The 21,831-nt window shown below is 43.4% G+C and overlaps 1 protein-coding gene across 4 annotated transcripts in view; it reads right to left on the bottom strand.

Moving 5' to 3' along the window:
* Positions 1–19,246, bottom strand: part of LOC114563081 (protocadherin-1) — a 255,904-nt gene extending 236,658 nt beyond the window's left edge. For 2 of the 4 annotated variants that reach the window (XM_028589863.1, XM_028589866.1), the window contains exons 1-2: positions 17,926–18,391; positions 188–1,019 (exon numbers count right to left, since the gene is read on the bottom strand). In XM_028589863.1, the coding sequence (XP_028445664.1) occupies positions 188–997 (810 nt within the window). In that variant the 5' untranslated portion in view covers positions 998–1,019; positions 17,926–18,391. Of the gene's footprint in view, positions 1–187; positions 1,020–17,925; positions 18,392–19,156 lie in introns of those variants that run through there. The other 2 variants (XM_028589864.1, XM_028589865.1) reach the window with 2 other exon arrangements.
* Between the last annotated feature and the right edge of the window lie 2,585 nt (positions 19,247–21,831).

Raw genomic sequence — 21,831 nt, forward strand, 5'->3', positions numbered from 1 at the left:
TTACACCTATCACCATTTCTAGCCACTGGGGGACCATAGGCAGACTGGGGGGGAACTCATATTAATGTTAAAAAAACCTCATGAAGGGAAATTTTCATGCCATGGGACCTTTAAAGCAGTAGTTGCCATACTAACAGAGCCCCTCCCTCGTGTTAAAGCAGTAGTAGCCCCTCCCTCGTGAACTGACCTGCAGGATGGAGTGTCCCTGCGGGCTGTTCTCCGGCAGCTCGGCTTCGTAGTGGCTCCTCTCAAACTTGGGCGCGTTGTCGTTCTGGTCGGTGACGGTGACCCGCAGCAGGGCGCTGCTCGCCCTCGCCGGCTTCCCTCCGTCCACCACGCGGATGTTCAGGTCGTACGAGTCCTTCTTCTCGCGGTCCAGGTTGCCCATGACGACCAGCTGAGGCTGCTTCTCGTCCGAGTCCACGGCCACCTGCAGCGTGAAGAGCTGGTCGGCGTCCGGCCCCGCGGTCAGCGTGTACTCGGCCACGCCGTTGGTGCCGGAGTCCCGGTCGGTCGCCATGGGGATGGAGAAGAGGGCGCCGATGTGCGTGTTCTCGGGGATGGACAGCGTGAGGATCGGCGAGGAGAACTGCGGCGTGTTGTCGTTGATGTCCAGCACCTCGATGCGGCCCTCGATCAGCCGCGGGCCCGTGCTGATCCCTTTCACCATGTCGGTGATCGACACCTCGAACTCCAGGAAGCACTTCTCGCCTTCGAACAGGTTGCGGCAGTCTTTGAGCGTCTCTCGGTCGATGGGGATGTCCGTGGTGTAGATGTCGCCCGTCTTGCCGTCCACGCGCAGGTATGGCGAGCCCACCTCCAGCTTGTAGAGGTGTCCGGTGTCAGGCAGGCCCTGGTCCGCCGCCAGGCTGCCGATCAGCGTGTTGGGCGGCTGCTCCTCGGGAACCCGATACAGGATGTCAGTGGGCGCCGCGCCGCAGGAGACCAGCAGGGCGACCGCGAGGAACAGCAGAACCTCCCGCCTCGGCGCCGCCATGTCTCCACCCGACAGCAGCGCTCTGAAAGAGACAAGAGGGAACAGATTAGACCGACCTTACCACAAACAACTTCTCAAGCGATTCCACTATTTCGGTGCACAGCCTGTGCCCCTAGTGTTTGTTTGACGAGACCGGGCTGTTTCACGGTGTGTTCAGGTGGGGCAGGCAGCTAGCGGATCAAGGAGAGATGCCTACGATTTGAGACAAAAATTAAATCGCACTGAAACCATGCAGGAACTCATAGTGCACCTTTAAATTAGCAGTAGCAATTTAGTTTAGTTTCTGAGCCTGTTAAGTCTCCTACAGCGTGAGAGAGAAGTCAGGCCTTGCAAACATTCAGTCTCAAACTCTTCCAGCAGCTTCACAAAACCCAATATAAAACACCATAACAACGCTATTTTAACGCAAAATGACCCTTCAAACATCAGTGTCACCTCCACGGTTTGTCTATTCTCAAATAAAAATGTGTGTCATGGTGACATGAGGCTACACCGACCCCAGTTTAACTAAAATAAATGTTAAATGTTTGCCGTACATGAAGGAAATGGTCTTAAAATTGGCAAACTTATGCATCCGCAACATTGTAAGTGTACAGACAGCAGTAGCTAGCTAGCTGGGTTAAATTTTTCAAAACAAATCTAGTTGCAGTCTTGCAATGTGTGAGACCCCCAGTCTTTACATGTTATGACAGTCTTAGTTAGATGTGAGATGGTTGTCTTTAAATGTGAGATAATGTCAGACTTTAGTCTTTTCAAAGTCTGTTCAGAGTCTTCTAGTGTCTGGTAGGCATTAGCGAGACCGCCCGTCACTCATTCCCCGTACGCCACACAGACAAAATACCAAAAAGTGGACTTGTGGATCCACAAAGCTGCAATTGTCTCTGATTTATGTCAGTGCCGTTCAGGGATTGATTGTCGAATTTGTCTCCTTGGACCACTAAATGTGTCCACAAACTTATTTGCAGGACCTGAGGGTTACGAGGTTTTCAGTTTGAAGAGAGCAGCCGAGAAGCACAGGGTGCTCTGACAGCAAGACAAATCGAGAAGGAACTGGACGCACGCAAGTCTCAGAGACTTTATAATATCTTTATATGTTGAACGGAATCAAAATACGAATTTCAACTTGTAGCCCTTTAAGTTTCTCACCAGAGGATCAGCTCGCCAGATAAGTGTAATATTTCAAAGCTTATTCAAGACGCTAAATCTAAAATAGTATCATTACTTGTATTCCACAACATTTAACGTCTTGAATAATACATAACATCGATCAGACATCCGAAGGCTCGCGCACATGCTTTTTGTCTGTCAGATTAAAGACTTTTTTAAGAGTCTTTTAAATGTCAACGTGAATGAGGAATAAGAAAACGCCTGTTATAAACATTATCTAACTCATAAAACACAATATCTCAAAGCGTTTAAGACTAGACGAAGCCATGAATTCAGATATCGACGATGCTTCTGCGATCAACGCTGAATGCTTTACTCACTGACTTTTCACCTGATGTCTGGTGTTCATCATGTTTTTTTATTTGAGCCAGATATTTAACCTCTTCTCTCCTCTCTTGTCTTCTCTCGGTTTCTGCACGCTTTTCTTTTTAATGGCTCTGTATTTCGGGCCTGTAGGAGTTTCTCTCGGCTGCGGTTCAACGAGGTTAATCCGGTGAGGGTTATTTTTTTCTCCTAACGTCCTTGATTTGGGGAGGAGGACACACACACACACACACACACACACACACACACACACACACACACACACACACACACACACACACACACACACACCAACATAGACTAGCATGCTGAGCAGGAAGCAGGAAGTCTTAGTGTCATCCTTATCCTCCGACCACTGCAATGTGTGTGTAAGTGAGTGAGTGAGAGTGTGTGTGTGTGTGTGTGTGTGTGTGTGTGTGTGTACTGGTAAAGGCTTGTATTTTCTGAGCCTGTTAAGTCTCCTACAGCGTGAGAGAGAAGTCAGGCCTTGCACACATTCAGTCCCGTGACATGAAATGATTTAACAGTCTCAAACTCTTCCAGCAGCTTCACAAAACCCAATATAAAACACCATAATGACGCTATTTTAACGAAAATGACCCTTCAAACATCAGAGTGTCACCTCCACGGTTTGTCTATTCTCAAATAAAAATGTGTGTCATGGTGACATGAGGCTACACTGACCCCAGTTTAACTAAAATAAATGTTAAATGTTCGCCGTACATGAAGGAAATGGTCTTAAAATTGGCAAAGTTATGCATCCGCAACATTGTAAGTGTACAGACAGTTTATTAAAAAGATGGATTAGAAAGACAGTCACGTTCCCGTATATACAGGCGGCCGCTGTCTTGGGACCTACTGTCTTTCTAAACTATCTTTTTAATAAACTGTCTGTCTCTCTTACAAAGTTCTCAATGCTTCGAAAGAGAAAAAAATAAAAAAAAACAGAAAATCCTCACAATTTAGAGGCTAAAAGCAGCAAATGTTTCCCATTGTTATTGCTTTTGTCCAGTTGTTCGTCTGAAGTGTTGGCTGTTCGGCTCCCTGCTGCTGTCACACACACACACACACACACACACATCACACACACACACCTAATTACCCCTGTATGAATGTGAATGAGTGTGTGCCAGTGGGGAGTGTCGCTGTGTTTGCAAGTGCTAATGTGGATGTGAGTACCTCTGTGTTTGTGTGTGTATGTGTGTGTGTTTGTGTGTTTACGTGTTGCCTTTCTCACATTTTTTCCGCCCAGTTGTCAAATACCCACAAACCACCGACCTCTGACCCCCACGGCATTTCACAGGTCACCGTGGAAACATAGCTGAAACAACACGGCTTGCTGGCTGACATCCAGTCTACTAATGAGCCACTGAACACAACAGTGTGTCTGCGCTAAACTGGACCAATCGGACAATTCCTGAGCTGCAGCCCCCACGGCGATTGATTTAAATAAGCCGCAGCAGATGGACGTTAGAATATTAAAAGACTGGGCGCCCAGATACGTCACGTTGAGATATATAAACATGCTTTTTATTTAGCAGGAGGGTGTTAAATGTTGCCTAAACACATACATAAAATAGCGTCTAAAATTGGCCACATTTTGATTGAAATCTGGTGCTATGGGATGATAGAAAAAGGTAAAAAATAAAAAAGAGATTACGGATCTGATCAGACATTCGAGGCCAACTGTTTGGTACTTGAGAGTTCCCGGCATATTTTGTGTCCAAAGATCAATCTCTGGCCGAGTTAAAAATCGAATCAAAGACATCATACAGTGTTTCCTCTACTGTACGGTGTTTTTTTTGTAGCGGCGGCCCGCCATCGCAAAATTTCTGCCACCACGGTATCAGAAATAGGGCCGACTCACAATGCAGTCCTTCCAGGAAAATGCGGAGGTTTTTTTTGCGATTGTTGCGGGGCAAAAATCCTTGATTATGCGGCACGTTTTTTTAAAAAATGTGATGGAATATGTGGGATATTTATGCAATTTTATGCAATGAAATTGCAGGAACTTGCAAAAACTGCAGTTTGATGAAAAAGAGAAAAAAAAACTGATTCAAAACATGTCTTATATTTTAGATTCTTCAAAGTAGCCACCCTTTGCTTTTTTTGATAACTCTGCAAATCCTTGGTGTTCTCTCAATGAGCTTCATGAGGTAGTCACCTGAAATGGTTTTACCTTCACAGGTGTGCCTTGTCAGGGTTCATTAGTGGAATTATTTCCCTTATTAATAAAAAAAAGCAAAGGGTGGCTACTTTGAAGAATCTAAAATATAAGACATGTTTTCAGTTATTTCACACTTTTTTGTTAAGTACATAATTCCATATGTGTTCATTCATAGTTTTGATGCCTTCAGTGAGAATCTACAATGTAAATAGTCATGAAAATAAAAAGGAAACGCATTGAATGAGAAGGTGTGTCCAAACATTTGGCCTGTACTGTATTATGGGACTTTTTTGCAACGAAAATGCGGGGATTATGAAATCATGCAAGCCCCGCGGCTGATTATGCGTTGAATTATGCGATCGCATAATCACGTTTTTCTGGAGGGACTGACAACTTAGTCGCGGTTGCCTTTTAAATGATCCTGCCAACATAATGCAGCCCCCGTTCTCACATTGCAAATTAACAACAAGTAGAACTATTCAGAGGTTACTGGGCCCGTCCTGTTTAACTCTACATACTGTTGTGTTGATTTAGTTTATTGTCAAAACCTTCGCTTTCTTCCGAGTCGACCAAAAAGGTCACCGTGGAGGGCCCGTTCTAATTGGACAACGTTCAACTGGTCAGTTCTGTCAGCTCATCGTCCTGATATCAAACATCTGGGAACATTAAAACGGTAGGGTGAGTCAGTGGAATATAATATGAATTAGAAATAGTCTATTTATGTAGTCATTTGGGTTTTGGTTTCCGTATGAAGGATTTCTTGTAAAAAAAATCATTTTGTAGACCTGATGTTGTTCAGACAGAGGATGCTAAAAAAAAAATCATAAAGGAAACACAGTCATAGTTTCTGTAGAGATCCATTTGGAAACAGAAAATGAAATTGGGCAATACTGAAATCCACAACTTGTGCAATCACCCAAAACTCACACTTCAACCAGTCACCCACAGCCGTGATTCACTGCCTTTAGCTCACGGCCGACATGTGAAATGTGGATTTCGCGGCCTCTAATGTAAACTGTAACATGTGGTGTCAGAGCACAAAGCTCTCGGGGTCATGAGGAGTTTGAGAGCGGGTCAAATGTCAGGAAATAGTACCCAAAAAAAGAAATAATAATAATCAAAGGGTAGTGAAATCCTGTTGACATGTTTGTTCACATGTAGTGTGTGCTGTGCGTGTTTTTGTGTGTGCTGTGTCCTCGGGGAAGGCCCCGGGTGAACCAGAGAGCATTCTTTTTCCCACAGTCTGAAACTTTCTCACCACTGTGTGTGTGTGTGTGTATATGTCTCTGTATGTGTGTGTGAGTGTGTGAGAGTGAGTGAGTGAGTGAGTGAGTGAGTGAGTGAGTGAGTGAGTGTGTGTGTGTGTGTGTGTGTGTGTGTGTGTGTGTGTGTGTGTGTGTGTGTGTGTGTGTGTGTGTGTGTGTGTGTGTGTGCAAAGAGGCCGAGCCAACAAGCAGCTGGAACCAGTTTTTGTGTTTGTGTTTAATACAAAGACATTGGAGCTCAAAATAAGGACAGTAACATTTCTAAGGACAGAAACATTTCCATGTGCAAGGAGCCCGTAGGGCTGCACTATATGAGGAACATACGTTGACTATCGCGATAACGATATTACTTGCGATACACAAAGTGTTATATTAAAGTGTTCTCAGTTCTGTTGCTTTCAGAATTCTGCTAAAATACAACAAACTGAGACAAGAAATAGTTCGCAACAAGAATTTATTGAACAAATTGAACTTTGAATTGAACATGAGTGTGTTACGCGATGTGATTATTGCGAGCATTCGCCGTAGCCTACGTAAGTGGCCTGATGTTTATACTTGTGCACTGGTGTGTGTGTGTGTGTGTGTGTGTGTGTGTGTGTGTGTGTGTGTGTGTGTGTGTGCGTGTGGGGAGTGTGTGTGGTAGAGCGAGGGAGAAGTGAGAGAGTGACGGCGATTACAGAGGGGTCTTTGGGGGTACGCTGTGCGATTCTACGCAGAAGCATAAAACGGACTTAAGTGTTTGGAGGTTTGACTCCGAGTGTTTACTGTAACAGGCGAGAGACTAACGACTAACAACAGAGGACACATAAAGAAAGAGCGAGGGGGGTGTGTGTGTGTCCCGTGACAACGGTTCTCGTCTGTACATAACAAAGCAGCTTAATGGCCCTGTTCACCCCCCCGCTGTGTATCTCACTGTTCATATTCAGAGTGTGTCTGCATGTTAATGTCCCACCTGCATCACACCGTTCTAACTAATGTACATTACATTAGAAAGACGAGCTGTAGAGGTACAGCTGCAGCTGTAAAAGCCACATTAATGTTTATTAAACAAACTTAAAATAAGAAATATGTATCCAGCAGTCACATTATCCTAAACAAATAAGACAAATAACTAATACAAGTGAATCCAACTAGGGCTGCAACTATCGATTCATCTGTGGATTATTTTCTGGATGAATCGATTAGTTGTCTGGTCTCTAAAATGTCAGAAAATGGTGAAAAACGTCGATTAGCGTTTCCCAAAAGCCCGAGATGACATCAACAAATGTCTTGTTTTGTCCACAACTCAAAGATATTCAGTTTACTATCACAGAGGAGAGAAGACACTAGAACAATATTCACATTTAACAAGCTGCAATCACACAAGTTTTCATAAAAAAATTACTCAAACTGATCAAAACACGCACACGCAACTATCAAAATAGTTGGCGATTAATTTAATAGTTGACAACTAATCCATTAATCTTTGCAGCTCTATATTCAACCTGAAAATACACTGAAGTCAGTTAAAACCTCTCTGGGGTCTCTTAAACCCAAAACATCAGAAACATACTGTCAGTGATGGACTGGCCATATGGAATTTGGGCAAATGCCAGAAGGGCCACTACTGTCTTTGGTTAATTTTGATAAGTTATTTTATGTACGCAGCCACAGATATTAAGATTGTACTGCAGCGAGGTGAGTGGAAAGATTCCCTCACAGCTTAGGTTATTGACTAAAATAGTGTGTTGCAAATGCCAGGGCCGTTTTTTGATCGCAGTCCGTCACTGCATACTGTACATTATTTGTCTGCGAATAACTTCTTTCAAAAGCAAAAGGGATATATTTGTTCATGTGTGACCCATAAAATACACATACAACATGAAATATGTCCTATTGTGCTGTAAGAACTATGCTCAATGCCCATTTTCTGAAACTTGTCCAAGTCCAGTTTTGTGACAACAGACAGTTTTTAAATGCCGCCACAAGTTTGTCAATAATGTCTGTTAATGTTTCAAGAGATTAGACACTGGATCAATATACTGTAGCCAGTTCAAGTACACGTTGTACTCTGATAGTGATCACTTGGATCAGCTTAGGAAATCAACACTACAAACTCTGACATTATTAACCCTAGTCTCGCTGTGCCAGACAAAGCCTCTGCAAAATAGTTGTGAAACAGAAAACTCAGACTGGACAGATAGTCTAGCTAGCTGTCTGGATTTACCCTGCAGAGATCTGAGGAGCAGGTAACCATAGTCCTCACAAATCCACCGGAGGTTAGAACGCCAACACAGAGACAGAGGAAGGTAACGGGAAAGACATGCATCCGGCGGAAATTCCTGCAATCCCGGAAGTGGAATGCGAAAGACAAAGACTATATTAACCCAAACCCACAAAACTAACTTTCATGCTCAGCTACGGTTGGACAATATGGAGAAAAAAAAAAAACAATCTTCTAGTACAGGAGTGTCAAACTCACACTGAGCTGGAGTGGAGCCAAAGTAGCTCACTTGTTATTCAATTAACTTTATTGGTTATCAGTAAAATAAAACACAGATACAGATAATCAGCAAATTGCCAAATATATAACAATATATCGGCCAGGCCGATAACTGGTCGATCCCTAACGTACACTGTGATAAATTAATCGGAAAACTATTCATAGATAAAATATACAAATTATAGCGTCTTCTTGTGAAATAAATACCTGACTTTTATCACATTAAAAGCGCAATTTAAAAAATAACCTGTCAATCGAAAATACCACCGTAAACACAGTCCTAATCCTCGGTTTGCAACTTGTTACACAACGCTCTGATGCAGCCGGAGATATTAAAACTATAGACAACCGTAAACAACACCAAGCTACTTTTAAATGCACCCTAAAACCAACGTGGTACGTGACCCTGAACCGGTGAACTGTAACCCTTAACTACTGACCTGTAGCCTGGACGAGCGAGCTGGTTTAAATGTAAAGATCCCATAACGTGAGCTGTTGCTCTTCTCCGTACTCGCTGGTGAACTGCTGATGCATCTCAGTGTTGACCGCATGCTACCCGAGTGGGCGTTAACCCTAAAGTCCAACCATCGGCCTCCATCACCATAACAAACAGCCCTCTGGGTACTTTACACATGTATACCCACCCCCACTATTAAAGGGAGTACTGGTACTGTTTTCACTGAAACTTAGAAACAACAGAATCCTACTACATTCTCAATAAGGCTGCTCTATTATCGAAATCGCGATTATTTAACACGATTACTCACTCACTTTTTGGTAAGACGTTTGCATTTATTGAACTTGAACAGTCAAAGTCATTTATATATATATATATATATATATATATATATATATATATATATATATATATATATATAGATAAACATGAACTTTATCTATATCTGTTGAATCAGTTGTACATTTTATTTCCAAATTGTATATATTTTAAATATTGCTTGTGTAGTATTCAATTATTATTTCATGTATATTGTTTCCTATTATTTAATGTTTACTCTGTATGTGTGCTGTGTCTAATATTTTTTGCTGCTGCAACACCATTATTTCCCATTTTTTTTGGGATCAATAAAAAAAAAAATCTATCTATCTATCTATCTATCTATCTATCTATCTATCTATCTATCTTAACCGTTGAGAATCCCTGGATTCAGGCAAAATAGGAGTTTAATTGCAAAAATGCATTTTTAAACCGATAATATAACGTGACTTTTTTGGACTTTATATATTTACAGGACAGCTCAAGAAATGAAAGGGGAGAGAGGGGGAGGGATGACATGCAGCAAAGGGCCGCAGGTTGGAGTCGAACCTGGGCCCGCTGCGCCGAGGAGTTGACCTCTATACCTGGGCGCCCGCTCTACCAACTGAGCTAACCGGGCGCCCAGTAGTAAAATGTTTTAAGGAGAAAGTAGGTCTATGGACAGGAACAAATTATCGAAATTATTCATGGGTAAAATACGTCGATAACAGCTTCAGATTTTCAACGTCGACACACTTTTGATTAATCGTCCGGTTCTACTTGGTACCAACCAAAATGTGTTCAAAACCCCAAAAGATGGCGTCACATGTGTGGTTAGATAGTTTCAGACTCCAATCAGAAAACATTACATTTTAGACTTTGGACATTTTAAGGAGTTGTATCCCCTGATGTGAAATGTTTGGTAAACTCATGTGTGAAAACCTTCATTAGTACAGAAAATGCTTTAATGAATCACCACCTTGCTTCATCACACCAGTCCACTGCTGTTTATTTCACCTAATTAGCAAATTGCTTCTTCCTAGCGAAATCTATTTATTGTGAGCGTGTTTGTGCGACAGAAAACAAATAAAAGTCATCAGTGTTACATTCAAATGTTACATAATCCCTGGAATCAGTTTTAATTGACGCAATGTGTTCTATAATTACACAGGAACATTATCAGACCAATTAGAAACCATTACGACAATTCTTTATTGGTCACAATAAAACTGGTGGCCAGGAGCCAAACCAGTTCTGAAAGTTTCTCTGTATCCTAGGGCGTGTACTTTTATACCTGGGAGTAAGTATGTCTGTGTGTTCTTTATATAAACTACAGTAACCTGAATGTCCACATACCAGACCTGGCTTGAATAACACACACACACACACACACACACACACACACACACACACACACACACACACACACACACACACACACACACACACACACACACACACACACACACACACACACACACACACACACACACAAAAAAAGATGCTTTGATGTCTTTAGATCTCAGAAGGACAGGATGTTCATGGTCGAGGTGAGCTCTCTTTTGACAGTCCAGTTTGTGTGTGTGTGTGTGTGTGTGTGTGTGTGTGTGTGTGTGTGTGTGTGTGTGTGTGTGTGTGTGTGTGTGTGTGGTCCCTGCACTGCAGCACAAAAGGGGATTACTCTAATTACTCTATTCACTACCATTGTTTGATACAGATTAGTGCACACACACACACACACACACACACACACACACATGCTCCCTGTTCAGATGCTGCAGCCGTTGCCAAAGCCTTTCTGCTTTCTGACACCACCTGTGTGTGTGTGTGTGTGTGTGTGTGTGTGTGTGTGTGTGTGTGTGTGTGTGTGTGTGTGTGTGTGTTGCATGGATTTATGTTTTGAATGACCACACTGGAAAATGTGGTGAAAATCACACTGGAAAGTCCATAGAGCCGGATGAGATGCCATAATCGTACAAATGATATAATTATTTTAAGTTACAGACAAAAGAAGCCTTGTATCCCAATGTTATTTACACACAAGCAGACACACAAGAACTTTACCGAGATAAAAAAAGTCTAAAATTGGCAAAATTTCGACTGAAGTCAGGAACTATCTGATCATAGAAACACGTAAATAAGATTACCGATCTGATTAGTTATTTCAATGCCAACTTTTGGTAGGATGCAGACCTTGGTCTGGACTTTTGCGAAGCCTTGCCCTAGGACTATATAACAAGTGTGAACCTAATTGTTGTGTATTAGCGGTAGCATGTAGGGCTGGGCAATATATCGACATTATATCGATATTGTGATATGAGACTAGATATCGTCTTAGATTTTTTTGGTATTTGGTCAAGAATATCGTGATATCTGATTTCCTCCATAGCTCCTAGCCCTAGTAGCATGCTAGTTGGTTAGTAACCATTTGTTTTTTCTTGAAGCATTTCATTACTGCTTACACAAAACATACAAAGAAATACTTTGGACACCTGTGAGTGACACACAGCTCTGGCTCTCCAGACAGGCAGCAGGTGTTGTGTCACAGTTCATGAATGCGTCCACGCCTTGTGTAAATAGTTTGGTGCAGCAGCAGAGAGTGGAAGTCATCAGGTGTCCGGGATCGACTGGCGGCCATTTCCCTGTCAGACAGGAAACCTGGTCTGAGCGGTTTTTAATAGTTTTATGACCGGTTTCGGTGCATTGTCTCGGTGTTCCCGTCATGTTTCTTTGTTCGGCCAGAAGTTATTTGGAATGTGGAACTAGATCTGAATAAGATGTTCCGATTAGTTGCCAACTATTAAATCACTCGGCAACTATTTTGACACTTGTTGAATTGGTTTGAGTAATAAAAAGTAAAAATTCTCTGATTCTAGCTTGTTAAATGTGATTATTGTTCTAGTGTCTTCTCTCCTCTGTGACAGTAAACTGAATATCTTTGAGTTGTGGACTAAACGAGACATTTGAGGACGTCATCTTGGGCTTTGGGAAACACGGATCCACAGTTTTATTTTTTATTTTTTACAATTTTCGGACATTTTATAGCGCAAACAACTAATCGATGAAGCGAGAAAATAATCGACAGATTAATCCACGATGAAAATAATCGTTAGTTGCAGTCCTAGACTAGTTCAGGGATAAAAAAAAAAAAGTGTGACCTTACTACTGACAGGATGTGCTGTCTAACCTCTGATACGCACGCACACGCACACACACACACACACACACACACACACACACACACACACACACACACACACACACACACACACACACACACACACACACACACACACACACACACACACACACACACACACACACACTGATCCCCTCAAAGCGGCAGCAGAAGGGGATTATGGGAGTGGATGGCACATGAACAGCAGGCTGGTATGAAGTAAAGATCAGGCATCATCAGAACGCTGTTTTAAATCCACGGCAACATATTTATTCCACGTGTCAGACTACAGCACGGCGACAAAATCTAAAAACTAACTACTGCTGTACCAACACCTGACTGCTAGTGTACGCAAACTGATGCTTTTTCCACACTATGATAGAAAGGAAAACACGCTAGCAGGTTTTTAAATCCGAGTTCAATCTATAGACTCAAACAGATTAAAGCCAAACCCAGTTTATACAGAAACTGATATTTAAAAGTTTAGAAAATCTAATACAGGGATTGCCCTAGCAATATGTAAGGCTAAGGTGCAGGTAATACATTGCTCGACATCCATCTTTGACATTAAAAAATGTAATGTTGTGGCCGGGTTAGCTCAGTTGGTAGAGCAGGCGCACACACACACACACATACATATACATATATTTACATATACATACATACATACATACATACATACATATATATATATATATATATGTGTGTGTGTGCGCCTGCCTAAAAATGCCCTAATACAATAAAAATGTAATGTTTTTATATGGATCTGGTAGATTTTGTAAGTAAAGGGCCGGGACCAAGTGGTGTACTGTGCGGGACATTTTACTGTGTGTTTTAAGCATAAAATGATCCCCCTGTAGGGATGTAGGGTGTGGTTAAAAATCTGTATAAATAAGATTTCGGTCGGTCGAGATAAAATAGGAATCACGATGCAAGACGTACTGCCATCTGAAGTTGTAATTCAGGGTTTTTCCGCCATTATAAGGTTTAGTTGCAGCAACTAAGCCACATAAATGTAACTAAAAGTTACTTTCCTCACATCTAATGATTGGACTTGGACTTCTTCAGCGAGTTTTTACGGTAGACACAGATTTGGTGATAATAACAGTCCAAAAGGATGTGAAAAAGAGACGCAAAACTACCCCAAAGGGACACAAACCGACTACAAAGAGACGGCAAATAAACCACAGAGACCCAAAAACAAACCCAAGGAAAACAAATGACCAAAAAGAGACACGCGGGACTACAAAGAGAAGTAAAAACCCACAGAGAGAGACAACACGTATGGGGAAACTGCTTTCGTTTTATTGAAAATCTTCGCATTTTCTTGAGGATGGACGCCTAGGGGTTTCTTTCAACCACATTTTCAAAAGAAATAACGTGGATGGCTCCCTACAACGCTCTTCACAAGTTCTATTCAATTTCCTAGCATTGGATTTTTTTTTTTATAAAAGAACGTTGAAAAAAGTGACAAAAACGTGGGGGGGGGGGGGGAAAACACTCAAAAAACGTCAAAAGGTGCAGAAAAAACGTTTGGGGGAAAAAGTGCCAAAAACATCGGTGGAAAAGCAACAGAAAGAGTTGAAAAAGATGTCCAAAACGTTGACAAAAAGTTTAAATTTTGACCCAGAAAAACCAAAAAGCTGCACAGGAGACGGGAAGAGCCCACAAGGGTCAAATGATGATTAAAAAAAAGAGCCGTCAGTAAGTTAGAAATGGCTGCCGCGTGGCGTTAATTCCCATTCCAGCTGCTCGTGCACCATATACTGTAAAATATTCAGAGATTTGTGTTTTTGCATGATGCTGTGAGACGTGAGTGTGAAGCAGCCAGCGAGTTGCCTAAACCCTCTCGCTCGTCTGTAACCATCGTTTCTATTAACTGGCACGGGCAAAAAAATAAAATCAATACAGCCATGTAATGTCTGCTCACTCAAAGTGCTTTTAGGCAGGAAACGACATCATCAGTCCATCTGTCTGACAGACATACGTACGTGACATTAGCTGGAGATCTTTATGATTCCCTCGGGGTGATTTGTAATGATTTCGGTGACCTCTCTGACAGGTTTTTTTTGTTGTTTTTTAATCAAAAGGTAGCGGGGATGATGATGACAGTTGCCTCAGGTGAATGACATCAGATATAATTGCTGTCATTGCAGCTTTGGTCAATGACAACATTCAGGTGCCAGATTAAGTTACCACACACCTAGTCCACCGTGCATTTTTCGTGCATGTTTTTTGCGTTTCTTTTTTGCACTAAATAGAAAAAAACCACACATCTTTGGGTCAAAGAAATGCTGTGTAGCATATTTGTTTAGATTTGTCTTTCAATTTTTTGCTTTTTTTCCTTCATTCTGGCTGTTTTTCCTCCTGATACACACGGTACTTTATTAGAAGTATCTCGAGCCCCAAAAAAGGCGAGAGGGTGGTGTGTAACGGTGTGTAACCAGGTGTTATCAGTACACAACCTGTACACAACGTATTAGTACGCAGTGTCTGTGTTTTTTTTATCATAAACAGCCACTGTCCCCCCTGCAGAAACTCAGAAAATTACACTCATTTGTTTCATCAATTAGTCGATTTGATTTGAGCTTTTCTTTTTTTTTTAAAGACCAAAGTTAGTTTTTTTCTGAATATATTATGTATATATATATATATATAAAAAACAACAACAGGTTATAAATTCTTTCCAACAAGATCCTAACTGATTTGTAGATAGGTAGGTAATGTGAGTTTTTAGCTCCGGCGCGCTCCTAGTTACACCTGAACTAACTCAAAATAAAGAGCAACCTGCCGTGAAAACGGTAAAATCGGAAGCGTGGACTCCTCTTTTTCTGAATGTGTGCGCTTCCATTTCACACACCAAACCAATTTCCACTCTCCCAGCTCCCATTTTAATGACGGGCATTAACAACACGGCTCGCTCAGATCTCCAATTTTTACACAGAAATGTGCAGAACGGACTCTGTTCGACCTCCCTTCTCCTCCTCCTCCTCCTCCTCCTCTTCTTTTTTTCTGTCATTTCATCCTCTCTTCCTCTCCCCGCTGACTAATCCTCTAAACCTCCCGCCCCCTCACCCTCCCGCAGAGCTGTGGATGGACCGAGACGTTTGTTTAATCTGGTCAGATATGGGACTGATGCGCCTCCAAATTAGAGGAGGCAGAGAGGAATCGAAAAAGCTCGGTATCAAACCTCCGACCTCGCCCCTCCACGGCGCGGCAGAAGCTCGGGTGACAGCAGGGCCCCGACGTTCAAAACTGGCCGCAAACCTCAGTGCGAGTATCTCCACCTCACCCCCCCTTTCTAGTGTGTTTTACAGTGGCAGAAACCGGAGCCAAAGTCCGAAATAAAGCACAGAGGAATCCCTCCGGTTTGACCAGAAACCACAATCCTAACATCGGCTGCTTTAATGAGCTTGTTTTATGTGTTTGTGGAACATTTATGTTTTATGTTTATGACACTAAATGTACAGTTAAGCTGTTGGGATTTAAAGCCACAAGCAACAAGGCTACATCTTCTTTTTTTTTTTGTAAACCAGTTTTAGAGACTAGAAAAACCAAGAACAGCTGTGCTCAACATCGCCAGTTGTGTAGTGGAGGATATACACTAGGGCTGTTCTCGACTGAAGAAATTCTTAGTCGACTAACACTCATTCAACTGCATCGACTAATCGATTAGTTGATTTAATCGACAGATCTGTAAATCTGAGTTTCTCCGCAAAGAGTCATGCAAAAGCACCACTTTAATTCTTGTGTTTACCAGAGATGTGCTCGTAAGTACGTTTCTTGGAAAATAAGTCATTCAGCATGAAAAAAGCATCAAACCTGACTACTCGACAAAAAGAAATTTAAGTTGACTAAGTCCAAAACGACCGATTAGTCGATTAGTCGACTAAGAGGGAGCAGCCCTACTATATACGCAAGTATACGGGGGCAACCCATCTCTTTTTCAGGCGGCGTACATTATATAGCATATCATATCAGCCAAAAGGCCACTGGGATAATGAGGTGACTATGCCCACTTCCTCCTTGTCATCCTACACTACGAGACTGCCCCGCTGGTTAAGGCGAGGTTTCAGGCCGAGTCTAATGGAAGATCAGAGCCAGTTAAGAGTCTCTGTCGGCAGAAATGATCAGGGATGACAAGGGGGGATAAGGAATGGGGGGGGTCAAAGGTCAAGTGAAGGAACAAGCAAACACCGCCCCCTTTTCCCATGAGCGCCGGCGTTACATCTCCAGATCGTTCCCATGGCGTTCCTGAAGGGGTAGTTTAAAAAAAAAAAAGACCACAGCGACGGCAGTGGCAATTACTACTACAGCTCACTCTCTGTCAGGGAAAAGGCTGATGCAGTTTGCATGTAAATACCCAACTCCCCCACCCTCCCTCCCTCCCTCTCTCTCTCGGTCATGCAGAGCAGGCTGAATGCCTCTCTCTCTCTCTCTCTTTCCACAGAAGAAGGAAAGACTGTAATGCCGGAGACTGGAGAGACCGGACGGACTGGATTCCCCAGTGTTGACGCATATACTTGGTGGTGGTGTATACATGTCCACCTTCACCGGTTTACACTGAAACTCCAACCGCCTTTATTTGGCCTTAAGCTCATGTTAACAAAACATACAAAATGCTCGTTGCAGGGTGGGTGAAAGGGGGGTGTTAAATGTGATGCTACAGGTGCCCGGGCGGGAGGCCTCAGGTGCTGTGTAAAGGTTTAAAGGGAAATAGATTTGGAGAGAGATGTATACTAACCTCACCTGTGTGACTGGTTTATGAGCAGCCTCAGATGAATGCACTGTTGTATTGTTGCTTTAAGTATCCCCAGGAGTCCCTGAAGGCAGATTAGCTCTGATATTACAGTGGGATGACAAACCTCTTATAATGACGAGCTTTTTTTTTTACTGCCATTTTATATTCTTCTCTATAGACTAAGAATCCCTGCAGAACTCTTAACGCCTGATATGGAGCCATAATGATACCCCAACAGAAACAGCTCCTATATGCACTATAGGGAACGGTGCACGCAGCCGACTGTATACTTTCCTCCTGAAAAGGGCACTGTACGGCATTACTGTAGTGATTTTTCAGTTTCAAGAAATGTTAGGGAACCCGGAGTGACCCACAGGAAGCTGTATTTTATTACTGACTGACATGGAGGTAATGTTGAGGACGGAGGGGATCGATACGGATCAATACCACTGTAGTGTAATATATGTAAAATACCCATCAGAGGAGATTAGACGCTGAATATGAACATGCAATCGTTTTAAACGCCTTTATTTTACCAACAAGTGTTTTAAAAGCAGCTGCTCTTGTCGTTGCAAACGCCTGTGTAGCCTTCGGAGGTTAGTCCTCCATCTGTGTGTATGTGTGAGTTTTTTTTTTACTTAAGGTACAAAGTGCTCATCCAGGCAAAAATGAGAATGAAGTGGATATAACGTTAGTCTTTCTATTTTCCGTGCGTAAAACGTCCACCTTACATACCTGCACACTTACAGGATTTACATGAAAATGTGTAAAATATTCACAGGGATGTGGTTATGTAAAGATCTAGGATTAAAATTCTGTGTGAACCGGGTCTGTGGGGAGAAGTTCCTACCTGGACCGGATGCGAGCCGCGCGGTTCCCCAGCTCTGAGCGCTCCAGCCCCGGCTACAGGCTCCGATCCTTCTCGGTACCCAGACGGAGCCGCTCCGGAGAAAAAAAAAAAAAAAAAAGCCGAAATTAACAATCCACAACGCCGAAAAAAAAGACCTTAAAACAGTTTAAACAATCCAGTCGGACCGGTTAGGGGTTGTTATTCCTCCAGTTCCTCTCACAATTTTTTTGTCTGTCCAGTTTAAGGCTACTGTCGTGACCAGCGCTGCGCGTCAACCCGGCGGTCCTTTCCTCTCTCCGGGGGGGAACGGCTGGAGCTGGAGCCCTGCCGGGGGAACACCCGTCCGGACCCGGGGGTCACTAACTGGTAACGGTTACTCCGTGAACGTTACCACCGGGCGGTTTGTACCGACAGCAGTAACAGCATCCTCCGCTGATGATAAGCTTGGGGAGGTAGTGGTGGTGGTGGTGGGGGGGCGGGGGGGAAAAGGTAAAAACGGTTAAAAATCACCCAAGCAGAAACACTAGTCCGGTAGGTCCGGGAGTTGCCAGAAGAGGCCGTCCGGTTAGTTTCCACCCCGACGTGCAATCACCGTTCTGCCGCCACAAACTCTGTCCGTCTCCGGGTCCAGCACGGAGCAGGTCGCGCGGCTGCACTGTGTGTGATGAGAAAGTGGAGTGATTCCAAACGACTGCGCTCGCGTCTCTCTCTCTCTCTCTCTCTCTCTCTCTCTCTCTCTCTCTCTCTCTCTCTCTCTCTCTCTCTCTCTCTCTCTACCGAGCTATTCCCCCCTCCTCCTCCCCCTCCCTCCCCTATACACTACACCGGGAGGGGGGGAAGGCGGAGCGAGCATCCACCCCAACAACTAACTAACTCTTCGTGGATTTCCCAACATTTTCTGTCTTCTTTTATTTGTTATTATTTGAGATATGGGGACTTCTTCTGACTGCCATTTCGTTATTTTTCTCCACCGTTCAAACTGTAACTGTATGCGGCAGAGTGAGCTCGGAGTCACAGGTCTTGAGTCTCCATCACGTACAATTCAATGTAAAAGGAGTGTAGCTAACTGCAGTTAGACATTTAAAATAAAAAAACAAAAACGTTCACTCACATTCTTGATAGGAACATATCCGCCATACTCTGACTTAAAACGGTCAAAAACACTAGCTAACTGCCAGATTCCTCTCCCTCCATGTCCATCCATATATATATAGTAAATAAATGTCTCTACCTGTCGGCTTTTCCCCTGTAATCTCTCTCTCTCTCCACTTCTTTATTGATGTTTCTACAGTCTCTCTCCCCAGCTCCGTCCTGCCACAGAGAGAGAGAGAGGCGGGAAGGAGCCGTCTCTCGCGCTCTGAGCGCCACCTACAGGCGCCAAACGGCACGTCACGCGCACAGCCAGGAGCTGTCAGGCTTTTTTTCCCCCTCGCCACTGTGGAGCAGAGGCAAGGGAACGGAACACATAACAAAAATGGAGTCTATAGTGTAAAAGTGTCGACATTATGGCTTATATTTTAACAGCAGTGTCTTGTGAACACAGCCCAGCATGTGGTGGAGGGAAGCCGTTATCCAAAACAGCTTACTGCACTCTGATATTAGGCCTACACACAACACATATGGATTATGGTTTATTTTTTTTGCATGCGGCGCCTCAGTTTCAGTGAATCTGCTTAGGGAGCTAATCCAAAAGCATCATTCAAAAAAGAATTAAAAGAGCATTCTTTAAAATGCTGTTTTTAGGACACCCATTAATGTTAAACTGTAAAACAAACACAAATATCCACCCTATCGAGGCCTATTTTCTGTCTGTTATGAACAATAACACTGAAAATAATCTATTTTCTGTCTTAATTAAGTCCTGAAGGGAAAATACAACATGAGTAACAATACAAAATACAACTTTATTTAATAATTATGTCCTGAAGAGAAAATTCCACATGAGAAACAATAAAAAAATACAACTTTATTTAGGGTACAAGCAGCTGAAATGGGTTTCCTCAGGAGGGTGGCTGGCGTCTCCCTTAGAGATAGGGTGAGAAGCTCAGTCATCCTTGGGCGCCTCCCTAGGGAGGTTTTTCAGGCACGTCCAGCTGGGAGGAGGCCTCGGGGAAGACCCAGGACTAGGTGGAGGGATTATATCTCCAACCTGGCCTGGGAACGCCTCGGATCCCCCAGTCGGAGCTGGTTAATGTTGCTCGGGAAAGGGAAGTTTGGGGTCCCCTGCTGGAGCTTCAAAGGGTGGCTACTTTGAAGAATCAAAAATATAAGACATGTTTTCAGTTATTTCACACTTTTTTTTTTAAGTACATAATTCCATATGTGTTCATTCATAGTTTAGATGCCTTCAGTGAGAATCTACAATGTAAATAGTCATGAAAATAAAAAGGAAACGCATTGAATGAGAAGGTGTGTCCAAACTTTTGGCCTGTACTGTAAGTAGGGGGGGGGACGCCAAGGAAAAAAGGTTGGGAACCACTGGTGTACAGGTCGCGATTTTCTCGTTTATTTTGTGTACATTTCAAAATTTTCGAACGTGACTGTTTCACAAACTGCCGTGACACTGGGCTGCTCATCGGGACGCAACAACGGGGAAATGAAACGCCACGCGCCGGCGACAAAAACGGAAATATGCTTCCCATTGAAATTCATTACTTTCAAATTCATGCTCACCACACGAAAATAACGACATGAACGTGTTCTGTGCACAAATCAATAGATTCAATAACGGGACCATTTCACGAACTGACGTGAGACCGGGCCGAACCAGAACACAACCAATGTTGAGGATGACTACTTTCACTCCTGACACCTAAAGGAGCTTGCACACTGCTCCAACAAACACCAACAAACTCCAACAATTGGGTCAGTGTGGGCCGGCCGTCTGTGTTTGTTGGTGTTTGTTGGATGGAGTTGTTAGAGTTTGACATGTCTAGTCTGGTCTGGTGGAGTTGGTAGAGTTTGACATCTCTAGTCTGGTCTGGTGGAGTTGGTAGAGTTTGACATGTCCAGTCTGGTCTGGTGGAGTTGGTAGAGTTTGACATCTCTAGTCTGGTCTGGTGGAGTTGGTAGAGTTTGACATGTCCAGTCTGGTCTGGTGGAGTTGGTAGAGTTTGACATCTCTAGTCTGGTCTGGTGGAGTTGGTAGAGTTTGACATGTCCAGTCTGGTCTGGTGGAGTTGGTAGAGTTTGACATGTCCAGTCTGGTCTGGTGGAGTTGGTAGAGTTTGACATCTCTAGTCTGGTCTGGTGGAGTTGGTAGAGTTTGACATGTCCAGTCTGGTCTGGTGGAGTTGGTAGAGTTTGACATCTCTAGTCTGGTCTGGTGGAGTTGGTAGAGTTTGACATGTCTAGTCTGGTGGAGTTGGTAGAGTTTGACATGTCTAGTCTGGTCTGGTGGAGTTAGTAGAGTTTGACATGTCCAGTCTGGTCTGGTGGAGTTGGTAGAGTTTGACATGTCTAGTCTGGTCTGGTGGAGTTGGTAGAGTTTGACATGTCCAGTCTGGTCTGGTGGAGTTGGTAGAGTTTGACATCTCTAGTCTGGTCTGGTGGAGTTGGTAGAGTTTGACATGTCCAGTCTGGTCTGGTGGAGTTGGTAGAGTTTGACATGTCCAGTCTGGTCTGGTGGAGTTGGTAGAGTTTGACATCTCTAGTCTGGTCTGGTGGAGTTGGTAGAGTTTGACATGTCCAGTCTGGTCTGGTGGAGTTGGTAGAGTTTGACATCTCTAGTCTGGTCTGGTGGAGTTGGTAGAGTTTGACATGTCCAGTCTGGTCTGGTGGAGTTGGTAGAGTTTGACATGTCCAGTCTGGTCTGGTGGAGTTGGTAGAGTTTGACATCTCTAGTCTGGTCTGGTGGAGTTGGTAGAGTTTGACATGTCCAGTCTGGTCTGGTGGAGTTGGTAGAGT

Source organism: Perca flavescens, chromosome 10 (assembly GCF_004354835.1).
Source record: "Perca flavescens isolate YP-PL-M2 chromosome 10, PFLA_1.0, whole genome shotgun sequence".
In the NCBI taxonomy this organism is placed as follows: Eukaryota; Metazoa; Chordata; class Actinopteri; order Perciformes; family Percidae; genus Perca; species Perca flavescens.